At 36.2% G+C, this 27,100-nt stretch overlaps 4 protein-coding genes across 10 annotated transcripts; 2 read left to right on the forward strand and 2 right to left on the reverse strand.

Moving 5' to 3' along the window:
- Window positions 1–161: 161 nt before the first annotated feature.
- LOC124409806 (histone H2A) lies at window positions 162–26,963 on the reverse strand. The gene is made up of 3 exons (XM_046887660.1): window positions 26,955–26,963; window positions 8,200–8,210; window positions 162–628 (listed from the first exon to the last, which is right to left on the reverse strand). Exon 3 carries the CDS (start codon window positions 615–617, stop codon window positions 243–245), a length of 375 nt encoding a protein of 124 aa, XP_046743616.1. The 5' UTR covers window positions 618–628; window positions 8,200–8,210; window positions 26,955–26,963; the 3' UTR covers window positions 162–242.
- LOC124409807 (histone H2B.3-like) lies at window positions 878–1,375 on the forward strand. The gene has a single exon (XM_046887661.1). The coding sequence runs from the start codon at window positions 914–916 to the stop codon at window positions 1,283–1,285; it is 372 nt and encodes a 123-aa protein (XP_046743617.1). The 5' UTR covers window positions 878–913; the 3' UTR covers window positions 1,286–1,375.
- On the reverse strand, window positions 3,416–12,937 carry LOC124409803 (choline/ethanolamine kinase). 3 transcript variants are annotated; one of them, XM_046887654.1, is made up of 6 exons: window positions 12,538–12,937; window positions 8,392–8,504; window positions 7,083–7,562; window positions 6,620–6,866; window positions 4,523–4,687; window positions 3,416–4,402 (listed from the first exon to the last, which is right to left on the reverse strand). In XM_046887654.1, the coding sequence occupies exons 1-6, from the start codon at window positions 12,553–12,555 to the stop codon at window positions 4,289–4,291; spliced, it is 1,137 nt and encodes a 378-aa protein (XP_046743610.1). In that variant the 5' UTR covers window positions 12,556–12,937; the 3' UTR covers window positions 3,416–4,288. The 3 variants fall into 3 exon arrangements, with proteins under 3 accessions (XP_046743610.1, XP_046743611.1, XP_046743613.1); XM_046887655.1 differs by lacking the exon at window positions 12,538–12,937 and adding an exon at window positions 8,798–8,939; XM_046887657.1 differs by lacking the exon at window positions 12,538–12,937 and adding an exon at window positions 8,761–8,782.
- On the forward strand, window positions 13,196–22,933 carry LOC124409801 (galactose mutarotase-like). 5 transcript variants are annotated; one of them, XM_046887650.1, is made up of 5 exons: window positions 13,196–13,317; window positions 21,128–21,336; window positions 21,513–21,880; window positions 22,135–22,560; window positions 22,652–22,931. In XM_046887650.1, exons 2-5 carry the CDS (start codon window positions 21,153–21,155, stop codon window positions 22,733–22,735), a joined length of 1,062 nt encoding a protein of 353 aa, XP_046743606.1. In that variant the 5' UTR covers window positions 13,196–13,317; window positions 21,128–21,152; the 3' UTR covers window positions 22,736–22,931. The 5 variants fall into 5 exon arrangements, with proteins under 5 accessions (XP_046743606.1, XP_046743605.1, XP_046743604.1 ...); XM_046887649.1 differs by having other exon boundaries at window positions 13,219–13,250; window positions 22,652–22,932; XM_046887648.1 differs by lacking the exon at window positions 13,196–13,317 and adding an exon at window positions 17,029–17,167 and having other exon boundaries at window positions 22,652–22,933.
- Window positions 26,964–27,100: the final 137 nt, after the last annotated feature.

Here is a 27,100-nt window from a genome sequence, read left to right on the forward strand (position 1 = left end):
TTTATTACTCAATTAGTCTCGGAAGCTTGGCAATTCTAATAACAAGCTCAGTGTACGGATCAAAGATTAACGTTAAACATATAGGCACTACACAACCTACGACATTGCACATGCAACTGTGAAATTCGCATGAACTAAACCAAGCAGCATAATACTAGTGCGAATCGATAATGGTTCTTTGACGTAAATAATTTTGGTGGCCCTGAAAAGGGCCGATTGTGTGTTTTGATGATAGTAGAAGTTTAAGCCTTCTTCTCGGTCTTTTTTGGCAAAAGAACAGCTTGGATGTTAGGCAAGACACCTCCCTGGGCGATGGTAACACCTGAGAGAAGTTTGTTCAATTCTTCGTCATTGCGGATGGCAAGCTGCAAGTGTCGAGGGATGATTCTGGTCTTCTTGTTGTCACGGGCTGCGTTACCCGCCAATTCAAGTACTTCAGCAGCCAAGTATTCCATCACTGCAGCGAGGTAGACCGGTGCCCCAGCACCAACGCGCTCAGCGTAATTTCCCTTGCGAAGTAACCGGTGAATACGTCCCACAGGAAATTGCAGTCCAGCTCGGCTCGAACGAGACTTTGACTTTCCCTTGACTTTGCCTCCTTTTCCACGTCCAGACATTTCGGTGAATTAAAGAGTTTGCGATTGCAGAAGTGAAGATGCTGACCGTTGTGCGGTCGATGGGCGAATGAAGAAATGCCACGCGAGTTGCATATTTATACTCGACAGGCTAGCCTGGCGCGGACCAATCAGCGCGCCTCACCAGTGCGGCACCGCTCATTGGCTGGTTCAAGTCCCGCACGGTCGGCTAGCGGCGAGATAAATACGGAGCGGCAGGAACTCGGCGCTACAGTCACACTGCGACAGCAGAGAGCTACGCTTCGTATTCAATTAATTGAAGTTCTAAGGATTTGAAGATGCCACCCAAGGCGAGCGGCAAGGCTGCGAAGAAGGCTGGAAAAGCGCAGAAAAACATTTCGAAGGGCGACAAGAAGAAGAAGCGTAAGAGGAAGGAGAGTTACGCTATCTACATCTACAAAGTGCTGAAGCAAGTCCATCCCGATACCGGTATTTCGAGCAAAGCTATGAGCATCATGAACAGCTTCGTCAACGACATTTTTGAGCGTATAGCTGCTGAATCATCACGTCTTGCTCACTACAACAAACGCTCGACGATAACTTCTCGGGAGATTCAAACTGCTGTCCGACTTCTACTTCCTGGAGAACTTGCCAAGCACGCAGTCAGTGAAGGCACAAAGGCAGTCACGAAATACACCAGCTCCAAATAATCTGACTCCTTGATGCAAACAAAAACCGGCCCTTTTCAGGGCCACCATTCTTATCCAACCAAAGATCGAATTCCGAACAATAAACGAGTGTCTACTATTGCAATTTTGATGAATTCAATATGAATTGAAAATATACGAATTTGAAATCTGTGTCACACTATACGGCAGTCGTCTAATGATATTAACACTTGTCAAATATTATCCATCTTTTTCGTTTTTATTCGATTCCTACTTGTTTCAAACTATTGTGAATGTGTCCAATATGTTCAACTTAATACTGCTTGAAGTATCACTTCGGTCGAATTACTACAGATATACAGACTGAATCAAACCCTGTATAAATACCTAGTAAAAAATCAAAACTCTGTGAAGCTAGGCTTGCATAACCTATAAGCAGTAGGGCTTATTTCACTTTTTGAACGCTCTTCATTGACTCTTGTTACAAATTGTCACCTCACCACTACCCGTTAAAAATTGCATTACTTTTTCTGTGATAAGAATTGTGATACGATTGGAAGAATTTCAAAAGCCGGTTGATTGCTATCACTTCCATTTTATCGCCTTTAGTATTAGAAGTCGTAGATATTGTATAATGTCAACTGCTGGAGATGTACAGACATTATTATAACCGAAAATTCAGCCGTGTTTGATTCTGTTACTGTTAATACGTCGGGGAAATGATAGCAAACTGCTGTACGTTCCATGACATTGTGCCAGGATTTTGGAATAATCAATTGTCACCAATTCATGAATAGGGTCGGCCGAACATCTCCAGCGAGAAATCTCTGCAGAATGCAACATGATAGATTCCGCCATTCATCTGTTCTAATCATGAAAAGGGAATGCGATCGAAATATCCTTTTCCTGTAGGTCCGCGAAAGGCAGAGTAATACAAACGATATACGGCAGAGACCAGCTAACGTACTAAACGGATTGCACCTTCTCAGCAAGTCAGTAGCCGTTTTGCCCTTCCCCATTCAGTAGCAGCCGCAGCTGTCGTTGCTGCGTGATGAATACCATGAAGAGGGAAAGGTACAGTCCGTCGAAAAAGTGAATCGCGTCGGAGCACGTTGGTCCGCTGCATTCCATCTCTTATGAATTGAACATATTTTGCGAGCTCATACCAGGTATCGTTTACTACACTAGAACAATTTTTTGGTGTCTGCACCAGACACTCGCCAAAAATACGTATTATATACGAAAAACTAGTTTTCCGAGCTACTTGGCTGAAGACACGCCATAGTCATGTCACATCTTATATGTAGACTATTTTTGGGAGTGAAACAAAAAGGGTTTCAATCCTGTTTGCAGTACCTGCATCTACATACGAGTAACCGTTGACCATGAGATAGTAACGGATTACAGTTGGAAGTTTTATTCTCTCAGGTCTTGGAGTTCAAGATGACTAATCAATTAGTTTATCATAGGGAAGGACTTGAATTTTGTAAGAATTATGTACCCTAATGAGTATGTATCTTGCAGCTAGGTGAAATATGATTGTTAGAAAAACATATCTTCCAATAAGAAAATTTATAAAAAAATATTTATAAAGGAAATAGAAGAAAAAAAAAAAATTAAGAGGTAAAATAAATAAAATTTTTAATAAACTTTATTATAAAACAGTATTACATAGTTTCGAAACAATAATTATTACATTAAATTGAAATATAATTAGACAATTCTCAAATCTTGTTTTGTCTATCTTATATATGTAATAACATAACAGTAGTAATAAAATTCTCCAATCACAGATATCTGCAAAGTGAACCACTTTTCTCGACTCACCTGACTGTATCAAAGTTCACTAGAATTCACGATTATTTTATATGTAAATTAAAGATAATGATATCAGTTCTTAGACCGCTTTTTTTGAATTTCAATAAGAATATTTTCAAAGTTTTTCCTCCGCCATGGGCAGCCTTATTCTATATGTCTAAAATAGCAATATGCTAACTTAAAAAAATATTATATACTGATAATGATAGTGTAGTACATCGTGAAGAAATTTCACAGCTTAAATAGTTATAAAAAAAGTGATAAATAGTAATAACATTTCAAGTGGGAGCCAAAAAAAGCTTTCTATTCAGGAAAGCCAAAAACATCTTTTAACAAGCGTGATGTAATTTTTAAAACGCTGTACACATAGTAGTCCACGAGACAGAAAGTTGTTGATCAATTTAGCTGTCATTCATTCCCACCATAACAGTTGTTTAAAAATTTTAGTCTTATACGTCAATGGTTACATTTACGATTACTTTCAATTCATAGTTGATTGTAAGAATCAACTTTAACGACATCACAAGTGACATGCTAGACGTCGTTCCTGTGCCAGCTAGACACTGCGCATCATACACATGTTCATTTTATCATGCATTAGTCAATTTGGTAATTGGAATTAGCGGCCTTTAAGTACGGAATATAAAAGGGTGTAATTAAATCACGACACGTGAAACGTGAAAGACCTTTAAGCACAATATTGAGATTTTAATTTGCACTTGACACATACTGTCCCGAAGGCAAACTGAATTCAATAAATGGGTGGCAGACCAGCCATTTTATCATGTTTTCCCTTTATGTCGAGATCCCTTGACCCTGTTCTCATCCCGCTTTGGTTCAACTGAACTTGAGCAATAATTTAGCATCAAGATTTAATTACAAATCGCGAATTACAGTAGAACCTTGCTGCTATCAACTTAAAACAGCCACTGGCTTGGTTCACTCCGGATCCATTTGCAATGGTTCGCGAGCATACTAATTCACTTCAGCGATTGGCTCACACCCTGTCAAGGGATGAAGCAAAGCTCCCTTGTTGTTATTAGAAAGCTTATGCAGTTGATAACAACGTGATTCTAACGTATGACATACAATGCATGATTTGGAGATCACTTTTCATTAAGCTCCGAAGAGTATACTGCTGGCTCTGTGTTGAGGGTTTAGGAAGAATATTACTCTGCAGTGCAGAATTACTCTTAGGTACCAATCGCATAAAGCCCTTCACCTCGTTCAGTCCATGTCTGTGACTTTTCGTTTTACTCCACTATCTACTGCGTCCATTTGCAATGCGATTGCCTTTTCTTTCAACTCTTGGTAATTTTTCAACCTACTGACGGCGTAATCCTGAAGGAAATTGATAAAATTATGAATTACCCTTAATAAATTATCGAGACGTGTCAGTCAGTGACATTTCTGAAAGTTAACAAGAACATGTAACAAATTGTGTCTTGAAATACATCTTACCCAGTATCCAAATGGGATTTGGGATAGTTTGGCGTTGACAATGGACCAGAGTCCCCAAAAAAGATGACTTGCTAATGAGAATGTCTTGATTTCCCGCATCATACGTTCTTCTTCCACGCTTCCCTCTTTGTTTAGCGTCCTCAGGTAACTCCGGATAAAGTTTAACTGTCAAGAATGAGGTTGAATAAGTCTAATGCATGCTGAGAAGAGGAAAACCTAATTATTGTCTCTGATCGTTTGAATGACATCTACTATTATAGCATTTACTAACTGGAATTCCCAGATAATAGTGCAGGATATTTGGAAAAAAGTGCAATCGACTCAGTAATAACATAACTTACGTGATAAATGATCAACCAAAATTTCTTTCATATGTTATCGATACCTCTTTAGGTATTGAAGTATTTATCGACACAGAAGTTTACAACTTTATGTATACAACAAGATTGCATGGTAAAAAGGGAAAATTGTTATAGTTTCACCTAGTCGAATCAACTGTATTCATGTCCGGAATTGTGATGAGAATGAAAAAAAAAATCGAGAAACAGAAAATCATAACAATTGGAGTGATTACAGGCACACAATTCCAAATACACTGAATAATTAAGAAACTTCAGAGTTTGTTTCTTTATATACGAAATTCAGCATAGCAACCAAGTTATAATTTTTTTCTGCACATTTTCATTTATATCTAAATTTTTTGTTTATTTGTAAATTAAATGTGTACTTGAAAATGATAAATTTATTAATTATAATGATATTTATGAATGGGATTTTCGTTGTGCTTACAAATATGATATATTTTCGGTAATTCAATCACTTTTGCATGAGAAATAAAAAATGATTCCAATTCTTTAATGCTATATGCATTGGTTTTGGTATGAATTTCAAGGGTTTTATGATTATTAGTGATTTTGCATTATGTGCAAGGATGATAATTGTCAATATATATTTTTGAGGGAGAAGTCCATTGAAATTTTTTAATCTTGGTTCACCTTCATACAACTACAATCTAATTGTAAACCAAGTATTTGTGATTACTGTAGTAAGAAGGGTGACCCTCGATGAAGTAAAAGAATAATTATAATTCTAAGGTCAAGAATAAGTATACATATAAGGTTATGAAACTACTTGGTCAACGTTATGAATCAGCAAATAGAGAAACATACTCTTCAAAAGTGTCTCGACTCCGAATATCACAGTTTTGTGATTGAACGTTACGTTACAGTTACAGGTGTTTGCTCATTTTTTTTTTTAAGGGTGGTAATAGATTTTGGCTATTGAGAGTGCGTGTAGAGGTACTCTAGTGTCGTAGATGCGCAGATGCGGTTCTGGTTGTCGCCATGTTGATATAGGCGCAGGTTGCTCAGCTTCCACCAAAACGCACAGCGAGAGTAGAGTCCATCAGACTGGGGATTTGATTTGGCCCATCGATTTGATGATAGCAGGCATCAGCCTTCTCTCAAGGAATCGCGTTCCTGTGAAACTAACATATACACACGCCAAGGTGTCCTATCCTCTTCTCAGCGCCTCAACATAACATTAAATGGAGAAAGCAAAGAGCGTCACACGCAAAGTGAAATCTATCAGATTACTTTCAAACTTTATCAAAAAATCATTCCAATAGATCAACGTGTTAACTAATACGCCATATTCAAAATAAAAAAAATTATTACCACTTCAGGTAAAAAATTAGTCTATTCTCTTTCAACAGTATACAATTTTTCAACAAATTGTAAAACGGCTTGTTATACATTTTGAATGGATCTGTAATTGTGAAGTTTTAATATGAATCATAACGTTCTTTCTGAACAGTTGGTACTTATATAACTCACACTTACAAGTCCTTTTTTCTAGAGGAAAAAAATGAATTTCGTAAAACACTGTGTTGCGTGTGACAATGCTGCTCTAAACCCCTGACATATCGAGTATAATATTCCAACTATGCGTAATGCTTTTTATGCAAACTAACAACAATGAATGAGGAGTAAAAGTAGGTTTGGTTTGCCGTAAAAATATCTCTTACCGTTACTTGCAACAAGTTCATGATTTGAATTTCCCTCTCCCCCCACCAACCGCGCCCCATCTGAAACTTACCTTTTGCTCTCTGGTAGGGCCAGCCGCTCCTCGCTCATGGTAGAATGGATACTCGGGTGCCGTGTAGTCGTACTGCCACTCGACGAAATGGTTAGCAACATCGAATCCTCTGTAGTTGTACGAACAGTATTCAAAGTCGATGAGGACTAATTCTGGTTTCTTGGTGTTTTGCCTCAGAAGGATGTTACCTTCTTGCATATCATTATGACAGAATACAACAGGAAATTTGTTCTGCATTATGAAACACCTGTAAGATCATGAATATTTTTTTTCTTAATCTCATCGTGGAAATTGTTTTTTCTCATTACTTTTACTGCATTCAACAACCATTAATTAATGTTTCAATCAAGGTAACATGTACGAAAATTGTACTGTTAGCATCCTTTGAAGTAATCCACTATAATATGGAAACTACTAGATAAAATCTCAAAGCAGTGAAAAGGAATAACGCTCCAAATTATACCTAAGCCATTTAACTTCCTGAGACAAGTCCATGGATCTGAGTACATTGACGTTGTCCAATAGTTTTGGTTCCACTTCACCGGGGTTTTCAAGGACATCCGTAGCAGTGTCGAGCCATCTTGCCATGGTGTCCCATAGCCAGGTGGGTTCTTTGCTAATGGGAACTTGCATGGAATGTATGTTGGCCATTTTTTCAGCGATCATGACACTCAGAGACGGGTCAGCGAGTTCTTTGGTCAGCAAGGGTCTCGCCGGAATGTATTCTTCAATTCTACCCCCAGGAAATATGCCGTGTAGCTTTGGGCCCAGCCGTCTTTCTGACAGAAGAGTGAAAATCACAGACTCTGTAATCAGTCCTTCCAATGCTCGTTCTCCATGGACTTGTCCATACAGTCGCAAAAGCACCTGCCGTGGCTCTCCTCGTACCGGTGCGGCTCCTTCCGGAAGCTCCACATTGTACAGCCAGTTGCTCAAGCCACCGCTAAAGCATAAATGTAGTACGCATTTAGGATTAGTTCGTAACTGTACGTTAACGTGTTGAAATAACAAAAGACGACGGCTTATCTAAATCCATCCTTACATAACTTTGTTGAAGCATGACAATTCCAAGAGATAAATATAATAATGGTTACAGTTGAAATATTTTCAATTAAATATAGATTATCTTTAAAGGTAAATGGCAATTTTCATGCAGCTGAATCAATTTGTATGGAAATTGAAAATATGGCATATTATTCAAACAGCATTGAATTCTGGATGGTTTTTTGCTATTTTCGATTCACACTGTTTGCTGGTACTTCGTCTCAACTTATTAATATGACGAATATGATGACTCAGGCTCTAGAGTTCCTGCGTAATAGCACGCTATTAATTAAATTTTTTCTGCGTATTAACCAGCAGCCAAGAAATATGTGAGTCACAAGACACAATATGTACCAATCTTTACACATCTGTACGAGACAAAGTTTCTGTACAAATGAAGTATGTTAATTATAAACAGAAAAAAAAATGTAGTTCGTGAATTTGTGTTCTTCTATCTTTTAAACAACCGTTTATCTTCAACTATTTATCTATAATTCTGTCGTCAAAATTGAAAAAGTATGTTTTCTCGATTTTTGTATATATTTTACTTTCAAATTTCGCTGCTATTTACATATAATACTGGTAAAAACTTCGATTCGAATGTAAGAGTATAAATTGAATATGATTGAAAATGTCAGGTATATGCGCAATTTGCCGAACGGTAAAATTTATCCTTACCATCAATTGAAATTAGTGAAGAATTATAAATACAACAGTTGTGAGCTCACCTGATCCGTTTGAAGCCGATATTATCCGCGGTAACATACTTCCATGCACCGTGCAAATAATCACGACAGATTCGCGCTGCTGTCTCTCTCATTTCCGGATTCTGCTCTGACATCTACAACGAAACAATGATAGGTAAAATTTACAAGAATATATTTCAATGATTATGAAGTTTCATATCGCGTGCAGCGGAAAAATCCCGAGCACAATCTTAAATAAATGTAGCCATGAAAGAACTGGGACGAATTTATGTTGAAAGAGACTTGCGTTTATTATACAAAAGCTAATATTGGGAATAGATAGGAAGATAAAAATCAGCCAATCTAAAGTAGGATTGGCTGCATCAGTGCGATAATGTACTTTTTACACACAATGACCAAATCTCTTATCTCAATCAAGTAAAATTACTCGTAGTATCGTGAAGATCCGTTCATCATACGACGCGAACGTTCATAAAGATCGTACGTAACTGCCGCCTGGAAAACCAGCAAAGCTATCCGCGTTTGCGCGATGTTAAAGGATCAATAATATTCTCACGATACTTAAGTGTTACAGCTTGAGGTAGACAAGGTGTGAAGAAAAAGGCCTTGTTATAACCAATAACATAATACATTCTAATTATTTGTTGCGATTATGCGTTAAATTAAATTACAGTCTTTTTACAATATGCTCCATGACTGATATTCATCAACTTATATTAATCAAAGTTTTTTGTATATTATTCGTCTATGTAACACACTATTTAAAAAAAAATTGAATATTTCATTACGCAGCTTGCGACGAAAAATATATAACAATCACACAGGGGCAAATCGAAACAAGGTCATGCAGCTTGCATAACACCGAAAGTATTTACTGCATGTATAACAGTATGTATGTTATACGTATGTACGTACTTATATTTCGAAATACACGAGTACAATTTGACCTACTTTTTTTTTTTTAATGAAATCTTTGGTAATGATTCATGTCTACATATGCAGTGGGGTTTATCATTTCTTAGCGGTTATCACTTACGCAGCTTTACACTAACAAAATCTCGATGCATTTTCTAAGTGAAAGTAGATGCTTTAATAATAATTGTCGATTATGTGGTAATTTGCGCAGTTATACATAGAGTTAAAAGCGTTAATGTTATGTGTATTGATTAAACAGCATGAACGGTGGTATATTGTTTCAAACAACATATGTTCAGTGCGGTATAACAATCAGTATTGTTGCTATAAACGAGTTGCGGTGACGCACGCGATAATGTAACAAAGAAAGTAAAAAATGTCGGGAAAGAAATGACGATATCGCGTCGATTGTAAAATATTCATATAGTTATTATTAAGTGTATCGAAACAGTTTCAAGGGACACTTTTAATATTTACTTGCAGACACCTGCTGCCATTGAACTAGTAAATACGACGTTGTTTTATGTTAATTTAGTACCAAAGAAATGCGTAAACAGTTCCTGTCCTTGCAGCGCGGCAAGCTAAATATAGATACTCGAAAAATCAACGAAAATAATTCCTTAGAAAAATATTCGCAGTAATTATTACAATCGAGTTTGGGTTTTTTAAACAACTTTTCAGGGCCAGGATTTCGTACAGAATCGATTAACGTATGTAAATATCAAAGGTGTCGTTTATATACGATCAATTGACGTACGTACTTGAGAAGATGAAACCGAACCGTCGCCTCCAAGGATCTGACTAATAGTGTACAAAAATTACGAATAGTATCTCGATAATATTACGAACGATATCGATCGAGCAGAATACTTAAACCTATGTAGTCTGCATAGATTAGATCAGTACAAGTGGGTCTTGAATTAGGATGATATTACACATTATCGTATCTATAGTGTATATTCATCGGCGTCGGTATCGAATTACTTTCAACTCGCTATCGATCCATCCGCTAATTGAATGTACGAATAATGATTGACTTTAAATAAAACAATCAATTTCTTTTATGCGTTTTATTTGTATATGTATTATTCTGATATTAAAAATGTACCAAGCATTTAAGTTGAGAAGTACATTCAAGGGAAATTTAAAACCATTTTACCGGATGTCGAGTATCTATACTGTTAACAATGCTACTTCATCACTTACGAACATGTGAGAGCAATCGTGATGAACCTTGGACCCGAGCTTGGACTATAACTAACTCTCGATAATATAGTTATACGTTCCACGAAAAATTTCCACCGCAATCAATTCCGGTTAAACAAACTGCATACGTGACAATTAATATATAATACCAAGTTGTGTCATATAGATAATTGAAATTAAATTGTACCTCCAAAACCCGATTGAATTCAACATAATTTGATCAATACCGTTTGACGCCAGGTTATAAGCGGTCAATTATATGTTCGCTTATTAACCCTTCGAGTCAGACATTACTGTTGAGTCAACTTTTATAACAAGACGTTGACAACAAGATATATAGCAATCTATCGTTTTTGGAGTCACCGGTTACGAATCTGAAATCAGATTTTAAATATTCAAGATGGCGGATCCAATATGGCGAATGAAAATTTCAAATTTGATCGGATCCGATCGAAAAACTCTACGCAGGCGTTTTAGGGTCGGTAATTGGATTCGCTATACTCAATTTTTTAAATCTGAGTTTGGATTCGTAGACCGCGATCCCAAGAACCCCTGTACGGAGATTTTTCTTCGGATTCGATCGAATTAGAATTTTTCATTCGCCATATTGGATCGGCCATCCTGAATTTTTTAAATCCGATTTCAGATTCGTAATGAGCGACCCCAAATATCACAATTGTTGTGAAATATGTAAATGTGTGGATGAGTAACTTTCTCAGAAATAAATCATTGTTTCAATTTTCACAATTTTTTCCAACAATAATAATTTACATTATATCACAATAATTATTTTCATGTATTGCAAATCTAGTAGTATATTATCAGAAATACCAGAAAAACCGCAAAGAAATTTGTTGAAAAGTTCTCTCACTATACGAAAAAATTTATATAAAATAGGTGGTAAGGATACACTCACTCGTCTATCGATAATTTCATTTTGTAAATTGTAAAACTTCCCCCAAGATTGTGAACCAATGCAATACTAATTTGAGGGATTGAATTGATTGGCTGATCTATATATCTAATCCTTTACCCACGCAATGGAGTTATTACATTTCTGATCGTAAGTAATGTAATTTGTTTAAGCGCAATATGCATACTTTGACCAAATTATGCATTTTCGCGTATACTTAACGGACAGTAAACTCGATGGCGTTCCTGACTGATATTATACCTTAATATCAAAGTTTTTGCAAATAAAATTGGACCTTTCACACTATTTAAAGACTTTCCTGGTCCAAACCGTTTTACCATCATTTCGAACACGGTAAAATATGTTCCCTGTTTTCCCGTCAGGGCTGCATTATGCATGCGTAAAAATAGCTCGAAAAGGGGGACTAGAAAACGTTTCCCTGCGAGTTATAAATATCGTGCACATGGAGCAGCAGAAAACGATGAAAAGGAACGAACCAAGAGATACAATTTCCGCAGTAGTAGCTGCGAATAATCGTATAGCAACATAGCAATTACTTTTGCTGCGCCAAGGCTTAACGGTGGAATTCCTGACCGATGAAAAGGCCTCGGCGTCAACGCTCCAAGAGCAACGATTGCAAATTGCGGCTGTTGCACCTAACAAGCCATGTAAAAAAGTGCCGTTGATTATCTTGAAATCATGATTTTCAACTTTGTGATGTATTTTGTGATTGTTTAATTGTCACCTACATCACAACTCAGGTATACGATAATTAAAATGTGAGACAAACTGTGTTTTAAATTTTTCATGGATCATAGTGTATCTCTTTCCCCCTTACAATTGTTGCGCTGCAACGCAATGATCGTGAGTCGAACGAGAGCTGCAGTCGCTTCTCGAAATATTCTCGAAAGTATCCGTGAGCCGACGGCAGACGTCACCTTGATGACTTAAAAGCGTCGTGTGGCTAGACAAGGGCGACTTTTGAAGGCGCCCTAGATACGGAATCTAGGGATAAGACGACGCGTAATAACGACTCGCGTAAAATCGAGAAGCCAGCGTGGATTCAACGCCCCGTAAAATCGGATAAGCGCTACTGCGTAAAACGTAGAATTAAGTGTTCCGAGTTTACATACCTTGTTTTGAACACCCATTGTCTGGAGATTTGCTAAAAGCGATGCAGTTGAAGTAGAAATATTTGAAGATCGAAGTTCGCTACAGGTTTACTGCACGCGAGAAAACACTGGTGTTTCCCACTAGGTTTTCAGTCTGGAAGGCTAATAATAGACTTGGCTTTCGCTCTTGTAGTTCGTAAACGGAAAGCGCTACGTAAGAGCGAAGCTACTGCAGGTATTTAGTTCCAGCGATTACGCGTCTATCGCAAAATCCAACGCTTCACTTTTCCTTCTAGCTTTGACAGCAGTAGGTTCTACTGATCGATGGTGTAAGTAGGGAGATTGAGAGTAACGAATTTCTGTCAAACCAACAATAACAACAAAAATATTATCCAGCGACAGCGAGAATCGTATGAAACACGCTCGTTGAACGTCACCAAGTATATGGGCGAGGATTGGGCACGGCAGGAGCTTACTAAGGCTAAATCTGACTTGGTGGGAAGGGGCGGAAGGCGATTGGTCGGCTTTTTGCCAGTGACGATCTTGCGACTCGAAATCGGCCAATCAACCCTCGATATTTGTCGACTTGCAGGTGCGCAGGCGCTATTAGCCACGAGGGCTCAGGGCTGTGTCAAAAAGAGGTTCCGTCCCGGTATTTCATATCGGGAGAATTTCCGCTATTGCTGATTCGCTTGCGATTGGAATCAAACGTGAAAATATCGAATGGTGACAAGATTAAAGGCGAACTCTAATTAATCCGAAACTACACAGTAACTAAGGCTGCGAGGCTTCGGAATAAAGGTAAGTGTAAACAAATATATACAAGATTAAACCGCGTGCTCTACATTCTAGTACATCAGTCGGTTAAATTCACTGCTTTACCCACTTTCTACTAATCGTTATTTGCAGGTGCAAATATAGCCTACATATTTTGAACGATGGTTTAGCAAGTTTGAGAAGGTAAACATCTCACGACGTCACGACGTCTGACATACGTAATTTAACATAATGCTGCATTATGCGTTGTGAATTACGCATGCAAAAAACGTTGTCCGTAGCCGAAAAATTATACGAAATTAGAATATCAATACATATATATATGAAAAAAGAAAAAAAAAAACAATTACGGCCTACAAACAGTGAGTTGGGGAATGTGTATCTTACGCTCAGTTCAATTCGTGTATACACAACATACGCGGATATACCTACACTACAAGTTCCGAGCGAAGGTGTTTTCAACCGCTTTATGGCAGCTTTACGTATGTACATAATTCTACATACGTAATGCTCTATATGATAAGAATGCGCACTCGTGCAGGCCTACATATCGCGAAGAAATCAAGGGTTAAGGCTAGCCGACGCAGGTGCAATTGCACGTGAGTCAGCATACATCGAACGCTAAAGGGTGTGCAAAAATAGACGTCACGTTCTTAGAAATCGCACCATAATATTCCGACGAGCTTACAAATTTTGGGTAGACGCAATTATTTATTTTTGAATATTTTTGCGTAGAGGTGAACGAGCCAGATTTACTAACTAACTTTGTAACAATTTCGTTCAAATTTATCTACGTGTCGTATGTATGTGTCTGAAACACGGTGCAGTGTTACAAACCGACTTGCAACTCGTGTGAAACTTTTGTCCTTGTTCTTTTATCTTTTCAGATGAAAATAGAAATCTGGATCGTCGCGAATAATGCATGTAGGATTAGTGCTACGATGCACTAAAACTTCGTTAAATAATACATCTAAATATGCCAACATATAACGAAGAATTTACAGTTGCAGGTGTGATACTCGCCTAGCTTCTAATACTCGGTGCAGTATAAATCTGCTGCTCATCAGGAAATTTATCTATTGTTTTACACCGTTACCATGATTCAAATCTGCAGATAACGTTGAAAAAATATAAACATTTTTGAAATACACATTATAAGATTACAGCAGGGTTTTTCCGTCTGGATGTTCAACGCAGATTGCATGCTTCGTCGCTTATCCAGTCGGTATACATGTATTATTATCATGATAATGTGCCGATCGATTTTTTATACTTACTTTTCAAGTGTTTCTTCTGAGAATATTTTCGATAACATATTCCAGCTAGATTTATCATGTTAACTATACATATTTATCACAACTAATAACCTCCAATTGGACAATATTGAATCCTACATTACATAACGATAGCTAAGAGTTGTTTGATAAACAAGTTTATCAAATCGATACACATTTTAGACATTGAAGTTATCATTGAAATATTCCGTTATTGATCAGAGCTATAACGTATACTTTCTGCAGTCGTCAAGAATTATATTCTAATGCAATGATCAAAATTGAGATGATTGCACTATTGTTAATCTTTATATTCATAATAAGTTCTTCCCTCGGGGTTGGAAATTAACGTAATCTTCGTGGGCTTTGTCATCCGTGGAATAACGATCGGCGTACCTTTTATACCTGCAGCCTTATACCTGCGTGACGACGCGATTCAACTCAGATTAGCACTTTGCAAGGATTTTGTTGGCAAATCCATATATTATATATATATATATATATATATATATATATATATATATATATATATATATCCATATATTATATATATATATATATATATATATATATATATATATATATATATATATATATATATATATATATATATATATTACATACTTCTCATGGTCGCGTATATTTAATAAAATAGAAATGTAAGGAGCAGCGACTGTGAGATGGAATGTATTTCTTCATCCTGACGTTCGCGATTACAACCGTAAACCTGAAATTTTTGTAAATACCGGTTTGCTTCAAATAATGCGCAAAATCTTAACTCAAGTTTTATAAAGAAAAATCGTTTGAGCAAACCGGATTAACCTGTTGTGCAGGAGACCGAAATTTGAGACTGTGAAAGATTTAACAAATTGAAGCAGGACTTTACATAGCATTACACGCAAAGAGGTATTATATACGTATGTGGAAAATATGTTTTGCAATGAAATTTTCCGCTATGCATACAAGTGTTAACTGCAAGGTTTCCTTGACGTTGGTAAATCAATCGTTAGTACTTTATCGGCAGGTGACTAATCTGTTTACGCCCTCTACAGATAATTGTTATAAATCTCGGTTCATAGTTACATTCAGTCTGGAATTAGTCATAAGTATAATAATCTATATCTATCTTGCAGGCAATGATGAAGTGATAACAGTTTCTTTCATGACAAATGGATTTACCGGTTTCAAAATTCAGACATGTAGGTAAAATTTTGCAACTATAACTAAGCGTCTGAGGTACAAGAAAGTTGTATCCGAAGAATATGATTGGACATTTGCTAATAGACGCAATATAATATGTATACATTTTGCGAATAAAAAAAGAGTTGCACTTCCTTCATTTACTTTTACGTAATGAGGAACATCGATAAATAAATCTGCATAGGTGTAATCGAGATATTAAAACGTTCATGTGACCCAGCTTCTGAAAGTTGCGTGATATAGTTGAATGTTATTGATTGCTACAGTGGAATTTTCCCAGCGCAATACTAAACAAGAAATTTTTAAATGATATATAATCTATTGGTTTCTAGAATCATTCGTTACTGAATTTTGAAATTAGACCGTAAAAAAAAATAAATAAATAACCGGTGTCTCTGTAGGAGATTCAAAAATTGATCCTCCGTTTCAAGACATATTACTTAATTTTTGTCTCTTGGAAGACGGTGCTAACTCGTACAGCTATTTCTGGTCGATCAGCAAACCTCTCTTTCAATGTAGATCTGAGCAATTATCAAAAATCCCGAACAAATGGTGTCTCGATATTATGTATTGCGACTCACAATATTGTAATATTTCCGACAAATGAACCTCGGATCATTTTACAACGGTGGGTAGTAATCAGTATGTAATTATTTCTCACACTTGTTGGTAATGTAGCATCATTCGCATCTGCAATACATAAGGAAAAAAGCAAACTAGACCCATAAAGCGAGTTAACGGTAAAATTCCGATGTAACTGTAAACGGTCTAGTACGAAAGATAAAACCGGCAAAAATCGCAAGGTAGCCTTCAGACGTGAAAGTTGGTGGTCACGTTATAAGCAGTCGTCGCATTTTTACCATTTTAAACCGTAGAACAATATTTGTACAACTCCTAGCATTAATATCTCTGCTTGTCAGCTGTGTACATACATTGCATTTCACGCGAATTGCATGTATCTAGATATCTTGAAAATTTTCTTAAAAGTCTGTATTGTCGTCAGTAGAACACGTGAACAATTGCGGGAAAACAATAATATATCCAGTGTTACACAGTGCATCGTACATACATTCCAAGGATTACAATCTATCTACGTAACAACTCTAGAAACTATTAAACCCACACCGTATTACGTGATAATTGTAAACTGTGGTTGGAAAATTTTCACCAATCATCTGTAGTTGCATGTTCCGGGAAGGAATTATCTACAACGAAGCACATTCCCGTGCAGTCGTGAAGTGTAAAAAACGCTCAAGAATTACTACACTTGTGCAGATGAGGTCGGAATAGATTAACAAGCCGAGACGACTATTAACTCAAGTCTGAATGTTGTACTCATCGTCCAGTATGATGGATCCAGTTAATTTTTCCGTTATGTTTATCGCCATCTTGCAAATCGGGTAAGAAAGTAATTATGACCAGCAAAAAAAAACAATATTTGCTGTGCACTTATCGCTTACCTTATATATTATTCACAGTACTACAATATTTGAAAGTAAAGATACTTGACGTTTCATTTTTATTTCACTTTTCTGTATTGCGCAGTACAAATAATTAATTAATCTCCTTTTGCGGACAGTACGTTTCGTCCTATAAGTATCAATTAGCGTGGATTACATCCGAAAGTGACTTTTCTACAAATTTTTTGCATTCTCAACGGCGCCCGACCACCACCGTAATCAACCCTCAACAAATTGGTATCGCAGAATTTTTTTTTTTACAACGTATTAGTTTGCGGCACGCCTGCAAGGTGGCGATGTTTGCAAAACTTGCTCGCGATGGAAGTCAGTTGCGCAGAAAACAGGGTCAAGAGTAGTGATACTAGAATTCAGCATTGGCAACCATTAAGAAATTTCTTTAGACCTAAAGCAATTAGAGTCCGTTGGAAGAAGAAAGAAAAGTTGTTTTCTGATTAAGAGATATTGTCGTTTAGACCGAAATCTGAGAACAATCTGAAGATCTCTAGATTTGATCTGTGAAATCGAGACAATACATTAAAAATCAAACAACTGTGAGGTTCCTGAAAAAATATGCACCGATTAGATAGTGTCTGCAATTTTCAAACGCACTTATTTCACGAGTTGGTGGTCTTAAATATTAAAAATAAACACTTATATAAATAAAAGTTTTCAATATTTTTATACTTGCTATTCAGATTGTAGGATATAAATCTGTCTATGTTACCTCGTTCTTTATTTACTATTATAATTATATTTCTAGGAAAATTGTCCATCTTATAAACCGAAAAAATTAAGAATATTATGTATTCCTGTATTTATTGAGTTTCAATACCGCCAAACATCACTTTTGAAAATGAGAAATATGAAGAGTTATTGTGCTGCCATCTAAATGAGAAATATATAAAATTGTTTTGGCGCCATTTAAAGAAATACGCGTCTGATAGGTTGGCAACACTGTTACAATTGCTTGCGTAGCGGGATGCGGGTTTTGTTCGCAACTTCATTTCTGATCATAGTTTTCAGTTATGTGATGATTTTGTCCAAATTTGAGTTCTAGGTCAATGAACAATTGTTGAGGTTTGTTTTTTGCATAGATTTTCTCAATTTGGCGGTGATAATTACAAGAGTACAGTTATCATAAAACAGAGTTCTGTATTTCCATGCGTCATTGCAGCGTCATATCTCCAACTGATAACACTGTACTAAAGTACGGATCACACATGATCAATGTCAATTTATTAGAAAAGTAAGATGAAAAATAACCTACCAACTACAGGATCCCCGAAGAAATGACTATCGTTATATATATACATATGTATAATATACACATCATCCACCTGGTCAGTCCAAGTGCCGGAAATCTTTGAGACGCCTAGCCTCATCTATGAGTTTAGGTCCGCTTCACTTTACAATTATTTCAGTAACGAACAGGGCACAGCAAGTTGACACTACGAATTAGTAAAGACACGTGGGAATGGTAATACAGTACACGTCATAAGAGCGTGTCTACAGCCAGACCGTAATTATGTCAAAACGTGAAGCCCTGCGTCCGCGGAAACTATGCTGCACAAGTTGGAGATAAATGGCAACTATGATGCGCAGTATCCAACGCGCACTTGCCCATGATGCCTCATAAATATTCAATTATCCATAATGTAAATTCTCGACCGAAAACAAAGACCGATCAGCTATAATTGAAAGGGTATTGTCCTCAGCAACTGTCGAAAAAATAATATTTTTACTAAAAGAAAGTACTAATACGACTTTTTTTTTAAATACATTTTAAATATTGACAAACTCATGAAATCCTATGTAAGATTTGTGTTAAGGAAATGTTAGCGTTCATAGAAAACTATGATTTTACAAATAAACTGACTTTCTATTGTCGTTAGCCAAATAATTCCCACAATACCTCTCTGCAAAGTCCACAAGACATGTTTTTGTTTGCCCTATTTCTACTACGTTTACATGTTAGACATCCATTCCTCTTATATGCATGCATAAAGATAAAGCACTTGAGGATAGGAAAATTTTGAACAACATGTTATTGAATACGTATTGGTAAACATACAGTCAGTAACATCATGCAGCCAGTTAAACCCTGCATGACGTTGACTTGTATGTATATACGTACAGTAATGTTCGTTAATGCCTGAACCTTGCAACTAACTTGTTTTCAGTCCGAAACAAAATGCGAGTTCTATACTATACGAATTTTATGACAATGACTCACAATCTCTCACGTCGGCTGCATCGCCAGTCATTGTCGCAGAATTTCTACAGAATGGAACTCGTGTTTTGCTTCGGACCGAAATAAAATGCGAGCTTAATGCTATACGAATTATGTGACAATGACTCTCAATCTCTGCTCTCGCGTCGATTCCATCGACAATCATTGTTACATAATTCGTTTTCGTTGTAATTAACGTTAAGACGTTAATGAACATTATTGTACATACGTCTTTCAATGTATGATAATGTCTTTGGTACTCGCATCTTTTTCAGAACTATAGTTTGTACCGGAACAATGACTTGTTCCTGCAGTTGTCTCAAGAACTTAGCGAATAAAAATGGCCTCTTTATTTCGGAGCACTTTCACGTCGAGAAGAATTTGGCCAAAAACAGTTCCTCTCTTTCGGCACTACTGAAAATAGTCCAAACTTCGAGCGATGTCGACACAAGCTCAGCTATACACGCGTATGGTTAGGGCGAAACGGAGTATGAAACGGCCGTGAAAATAATGTCTTTTCACCCGGGAGTCGCCTGCAGCCGTATTCAAACGAAGAAGGTCCAGGGTTCCAGACTCCAATTGTTTAAAAAGGATTCAGATATTTCAATGGGATAAATACATGCTGAAATCGAGTGGAAATAGAATCGAATATCTGCAGTATAATAAACGAGAATCAGAGTAAATTTTTACGATTCATTTCCAGTTTTGAATTGAATCAAACCGAACGCTTATTCGCTCGGATGGTTAGGATGAAATACAATAATTTGATTCGAATAAAACTTGTTCTAGGTATACCATATATAAATATTATGTAGGAACAAAAAATTTAATAAAAATTCAGTTGATGATGCGGTTGCCGGCCGCATCCATCTTTCATCTTGTATCTTTTTCACCTTTAGCAGGCACATTTGTACCGAATCAAAAACGAAATCCGAGCGCGTGGTATAGAAGAGAAAAAAAAATCATCTGCGACGGCCTAAATTTTTTTTATTTACGAAGACATTATCATACATTGAAAGACGTATGTACAATAATGTTCATTAACGTCTTAACGTTAATTACGACGAAAACGAACTATGTAACAATGACTGTCGATGAAGTCGACGCGAGAGCAGAAATTGAGAGTCATTGTCACATAATTCGTATAGCATCAAGTTCGCATTTTATTTCGGTCGAAGCAAAACGCGAGTTCCATTCTGTGCAAATTCTGTGACAATGACCGGTGATGCAGCCGACCTGCGAGATGGTGAGTCATTGTCATAATATTCGTATAGAATCGAACTTGCTTACTGTACGTAGTACATACTTATAGTTAATAAAATTCTATAAGGGGACTGATTAGGTTTGTCTGTATGTGTGCCGGTCCTACAATGGGTAGCAATAACTACTGATAGCTGGTATGGAGCATCGACTCAGTCTTCCAGACACATCAGTTGTATAGAGTAGCTCCTCACTGTGATAATCCAAAGTCCCTTCAAGTATTAACACTATTGCAATAACTTTAAAATATCTATATAGTAGAAATTTGATAATAAAATCAGCCTTGTAAACCGTACGCTTAATCCTGTACCACGGTTCAGAATATTGTCGCACTTCTGTTTCCAATCTAATTACTGATAAAGTTCTATAGATAAGTTCAATCAAGTAGCGTTTTTATTTTTATTTTTCAGAGCAAGTTTTGCCAACTCTGAAGCTATGTCCGTGACACGCCAACCATGGGGATCAGTTCAAGGCGAGAAAGTGGAGATATTTACATTGAAAAACGGACACGGCTTTGAAGTTGACGTTATTTCTTATGGGGCAACTATACAGTCCATTAGAACGCCTGACAAACATGGAAATATTGATGATGTCGTTCTTGGCTTCGATAACATTGAAGGTAGATAATTGTCACTGATAAGTCAATCCTATATACACGGCATGAGAATCAATGATATATAAGAATTTTGAAAATCTATCATGTTTCTCGACCAAGCCTTTCAAATTACTGCTCTTCCTGATGGTAGTGTTCATACGTCAAATATGTTTAACGACTTTGATAATTCTTCCTTAAAGGCTACCTCGGAAGCGACAACCCTTACTTTGGAGCAACTGTTGGACGAGTTGCTAATCGGATTGGAAAAGCCAGATTCAATGTTGACGGAGTGACATATAAAGTGGCTGAAAACGTTCCTGGAGGCAGTCTTCACGGAGGTTTGAAAGCCTGGGACAAGAAGATTTGGAACGCTACAATCAGGGATAATGCAGTTTGGATGACGCTCTTGAGTTCTGATGGAGAGGAGGGTTACCCAGGTGCAGTAATTGCCACTGTGAAGTTCAGCGTTACTAGCGATGGAAGATTGGTCATAAAGATGACGGCAGTTTCCACGAAAGCCACTCCCATCAATTTAACTAATCATAGTTACTTCAACTTGTTTGGAAATGTAAGTGGCATTCATTTTCTGAGAAAAAAATTCTATGCATGCTAAACAAAGTAAATGCGTTGAATAAAGACTGTACCTGAACAAGATTTCCTTAACACTGATTGGAAATGATATGTCAAGGGCTAGTTAGTTACAATTGTTTGTATGTCTGCATGACAGTTCATTTTTGTCATATAAACGTAAAGAAACTGGGAAGTGAAAAACGTTATTTATTTTAGTACTTCAAGTTATTGAGTAATTTGTCTTAATTCCAGAGCGGCAATGCTACACAACTGTACAAACATGAGATAACAATAAATGCAGATCGATGGACTGTGACGGATGAAGGAAGCATACCAACTGGTGAAATTAGATCAGTTGCTAACAGTATAATGGATCTTAGAGTTTCTAAACAACTTGGAGATGTTCTTCCGAAAGTACCTGGCGGAGGATACGATTACAACTTCTGTGTGCCGAATGACGATGGTCCTAAGGGAGATAGATTTGTTGCCAGAGTAGTACATCCGAATTCTGGAAGATATTTGGAGGTGTACTCCGACCAGCCAGGCGTTCAGCTCTATACAAGCGACGGTTTCCCAGATGAAAAGACTGAAGGAATCGTCGGGAAAAACGGACAGCAGTATTTTAAGCACGGAGCATTTTGCCTAGAGACTCAGAATTACCCAGATGCTGTAAATCATGTACGTCTCTATATTTTTTTCGATTTGTTGAATTTTTTTCACAATTTCATCCGCTCTTACTGGACAATGAAACGTTCGAATTATTTTTCAGGAAAATTTCCCAGATAGTATCCTGCGACCTGGAGAAACCTATCAACACAGCGTCACATACAAATTTGGATTTGAAAAGCAGTAAAATCAAGAACCAAGTATAACGTGATATGCAATGATTATTACAATACGATTAAAATAAGAAAAGATTCGTGCAGAATTTCCATCAACATAGATTAAGTAGATTTATTGAGTTTTGAAACCTGCATTAGTGTGTTTCAGCTCTATTCTGTAACCAAGTTACTACTATTGTGTCAAGGGATGCATACTATCAAACAACTGTAATCCTCTTGGCATTATATTCTAGCTGAATCAACTAAAATAAAGTTCATTGCGCAGAAAATCAATTGTTTTCTTAATAAAGTTAAAACAAATTGCACCACTCATCTCAATTTTTAAGTTTCATTTCAGCTCTAAGTGAAGTCACCGATTTTTAATATCCGCCAGTATACTTAACTAACTAATAAATATGTACAAGAGACATCTAGACGCATGGGAAATATGAAGATACAAAATTTCTGTGAGAAATTAATTGCTATTTCAAATTCAATTGTCTTTCAATAAAATAATTAGTAATAAATTCAACGAAGTTTTCAAGTATTGAAAACCAATGTAACAAAATTGAATTTCCATGTTTCTTTTCGAGTCCAGTTACTATTCGTTTATCAGTAATTACTAAATAAATTATTGCAAAAACTTGATCTCATGCCAATGACGGGGAAAGGTTCACTTCTAAAGGATTGTGTTTCTTCATTGCCGCAGTTGAATCAATGTGTTCCAGGAGTCGATCTTCTCGTTGTTGCGTAATCGGAGCAGTTGAAGGTGTAGAGCGATCCCATATCAAACCTTCGGCGTAATAACCAATACAACCAACAACAATTGCAAAAGGTAATGTTGCACTAACAGCATACCTCCGTATTACGAAATTGAGAAGCCACATTTTCTGCAACAAGAAGTAGATAAAATCAAATATTTTGCAAACAAACAATATTTTTTAAAACAAGTATAGCTGTGACGATAAGATCTATGGGCGCATTAACATTGAATATCAATCCTGTTGACCAGACTCTGTTCACAAAATTATAATTGAAGAATAGTTATAAAGAACTTGAATTTCTCAATATCATCTAAATTGTAAACTGGTAAAATATTAAATTTGAAAATAATGGTAAATAAAGTCGAGTAAATAAGGTTAGTATTTTTGGTTTCGGCGTATCACCGTCGGACATATCGACTAGATTACTAAATATCATTTGTCATAATAGTCTAGATTTGGTTTACGTACACCGTAAATAAATTATCTATTTTTTATTAACGCTGCTCACGTCGTATTCGGAATTCCTATCCTATTGCACGTTTGATAAGCAAAAATATTGCACGCTTGGAGCCGTACGGTGGCGCTCCCCAACAATGAACAAGTGAACTGCGAATTTTGTCTTTTGTAACGTTTGGTCATCGAATATTATTGAAGAAACAATTATATGCTTTATTTTTATACCTATGCATGCAATAGTATGATTCTTCCTGGTGTTTCATTTTTGCAATAAACTTTGGTTGCGTCTACGCTGAAATCAGAAGATTTCCCAGGTGGATTTGATTCCACCGCGTTATTTGAGCGTTTTTTCAGTGGATTTTAAAGTGCTTATAAAGTCGCATTGTCCACTTCGAAAACGCGGCGACTCAAAACTCCTGTACCGATATATACGAGATTTTTTACTGACATGCGTGTAAAGTCGGTAAAAAATGTCGCCAAAATAAGATATCGATGTTCTTCGTAACCTAAAAACCAGATAAGCTGCAGTTTCGTCATTTTATCATGCCAGTAAAAAATGTCGCCAAAATGAGATGTCGGTGTCCTTGGGGCTGTGCTCAAAGTGTGTATTTCATCAGTTTTTTTCCAAATTTTCAAAAAGCAAAAAGGCGCTTCACTTTTTGCCAAATTAAGGAATCAATTGCTCAAGTTTCATCCTGATTGCTTGAGCGGTATAGGAGTTTTGGCTCGCCGCGTTTTCGAGGTGTACAACGCGGCTTTATAAGCACCAATCAGTGATATTGAACTGATATTCCATGTAATCACTAAAATTCCCCTTAATTTTTCGGTATAGTTGTGAAATTTTTTCACTGCGCTTTCACCAAAACTACACTCGAAGAACCCTTAGAGCACATACAGTATATGCTCTAAGGAAGAACCCATCAGGCATCAACAAAATATCACTATTTTAATCCACTGGTGATCTCCAAAATATAAGTCCAATACTTACCAATTTAACTAAGTCCGATCAGATAATTTTTCACGAGAAATAATTTCTTTTTTTTCCAAATATTGTATAAATTTTTCAGACGCAAATCTGTAGTATATAATTCGTAGAGTATCGTTGAAATTATTCGTTTTTCCAATTTTTACGAGTTGAAAACTTCCTTAAATGAAAGCTTGTTTTTTTTTTTGGAATCTTTAAGTTCAACACTTTCTAATTCAAGTCAGTTATTGCTTCAACTTTTATAAAATACTTTTTTAACAAATTACGGACATTTTGCATATTTTGTGAAAATAACTTCTTTTTCTTTGTAAATTTACAATTAATTTTCGTGATTAAAATTGATTGATTTTTACATTTGCTAAATTAAGGATTAATTGTCGCAAAATTTTATTTCAGTGACTTTTCGATGGGACTTTGATGTGCTTTTAATGCAGTTACAGTGTAAAACTTTTTTACAGTATAAAAAGTTTTTAAAGTATCTTTAGTTCAATTTCAGTGGGACGGAATCCGCCAAGGATATTTGTATCTTAACTCAATGAAAGCAGACATCTGTTCAAATAATTTTTAAAATCAGCAGCTTCTCTCAGACGTAACTCATTCTTGAAAGATGGTAAATAAAAATTCACAATTCGGAGTGGCGACAATTTTGATGAAATCTAATCCTCTGACTTTTTGCACGCTCCACGTACAGATTGAAATTTATTAAGGTGCCGATCGAAAAATTTGTGAAAAATACTGCAAAAAATTTTTTAAATTAACTAAAAAAAGTTAAAAGAAATGAGCCACTCTACTGTACACATAGATCTGTATGCCTTATATTACTATAGATCTATATCCCGTGTTATTCAAATGGGAAATCAAAAATCACGAAGAAGCACCTCTTAATATTAATATTAAGAGCTCAAACTTTACCAGAATTTTTTTTTCATCGTCTTGAACGATATTTTAATGGTAACTACAGAAAAAAAAATTAGTTTTTTTTTTTTTTTGGCCCATCCTATTATACATATTACTGCGTTCGAAAGGCGCTCGAATAAACTTTGGCAGGTAAAAATTGAGAAACAGATGTGACAACAGCAGTCGTTTTTTGAAAGCGTTTTTATTTGCTTTTCAATTGATAGACGTATGGTGAAGAACAGCCACGTAGAACATAGTCCAGATCTTTATTAGCTTTTTAGGTGATGATCCGTCAGTCACTTGGTGGTTCTTAATCTACATAGGTATGGGTCGCATTCATCGGCTGATGCCATATTTTCAAGTTTTAACTCAAAAAAGCAATATAATCCAAATCAGAAGGATTTAAATCACAAAAGTATAAAAATAACAAACATAACCGTACGGCTTGATTGTTATCTGATTGAAAATATAATTAACCTGACTGAAAAACACGTAAGTATATTGGGTATCATTTTCTTTAATTACCATACGTATTTGTCATTTTGGTGCAGATATTATTATTCTCTCCCGCCGCGCGTTAGTATCTAATTAATGCATATTTATGCGTAAAAAGAGGATAACAGAATAACGTGGATCAACTTATATTACGTGGTGTTCATGTTTTTGGATAGGCCTGCAAAGTACGATTATCCCAATATTTTATGTACCATTTTTTTTTACCTTATTTTCCAATTTCAAATTGCATTTCTCGACGAAGCAAATGTTAGATGGACTTGGCAATAGTTTAGATTTGAATAGCTTTCGTATAAGATGAGTGAGATATTTGGATAAATGATTGATACTTTTGGAAATGAATGAAGAATTTTTGGTCATAGGCATTTTATATCCGTGATATTTAGTATTTATTGGTAAATAAGGACTTCAACCCTTCAAGAATGGTTGTCCATTTCAGTAGACGCACATTGCAAAAATTCATCATAAAAGTTTCGTTCGTCATTTCTTTTTTTTTAAGGAATGGGGGTTTTCAACAATTTCAACATCTGTTTAAACAAAAATAGATGTAATCAGTCCTAAAAGGATTGATTATAATGTATTCGGTAATGACATTTATTGTCCAGCAGTATGTCTTAAAAAAGTTCAAGTTTTCACAACTTGTAAGGAATATTTATTCAGAGTTATGTGCTAACGGACAAAATGAAACGAAAGTATCGGTTTCAACGGTGTAATTCTCTGTGAATGCTCTTCTTAAATGTATGTATATTAAATTAGCAAAACAGTTGCATAGTTTTGTAAGA

The sequence above is a fragment of the Diprion similis genome, chromosome 8 (genome assembly GCF_021155765.1).
Source record: "Diprion similis isolate iyDipSimi1 chromosome 8, iyDipSimi1.1, whole genome shotgun sequence".
Taxonomy (NCBI): Eukaryota; Metazoa; Arthropoda; class Insecta; order Hymenoptera; family Diprionidae; genus Diprion; species Diprion similis.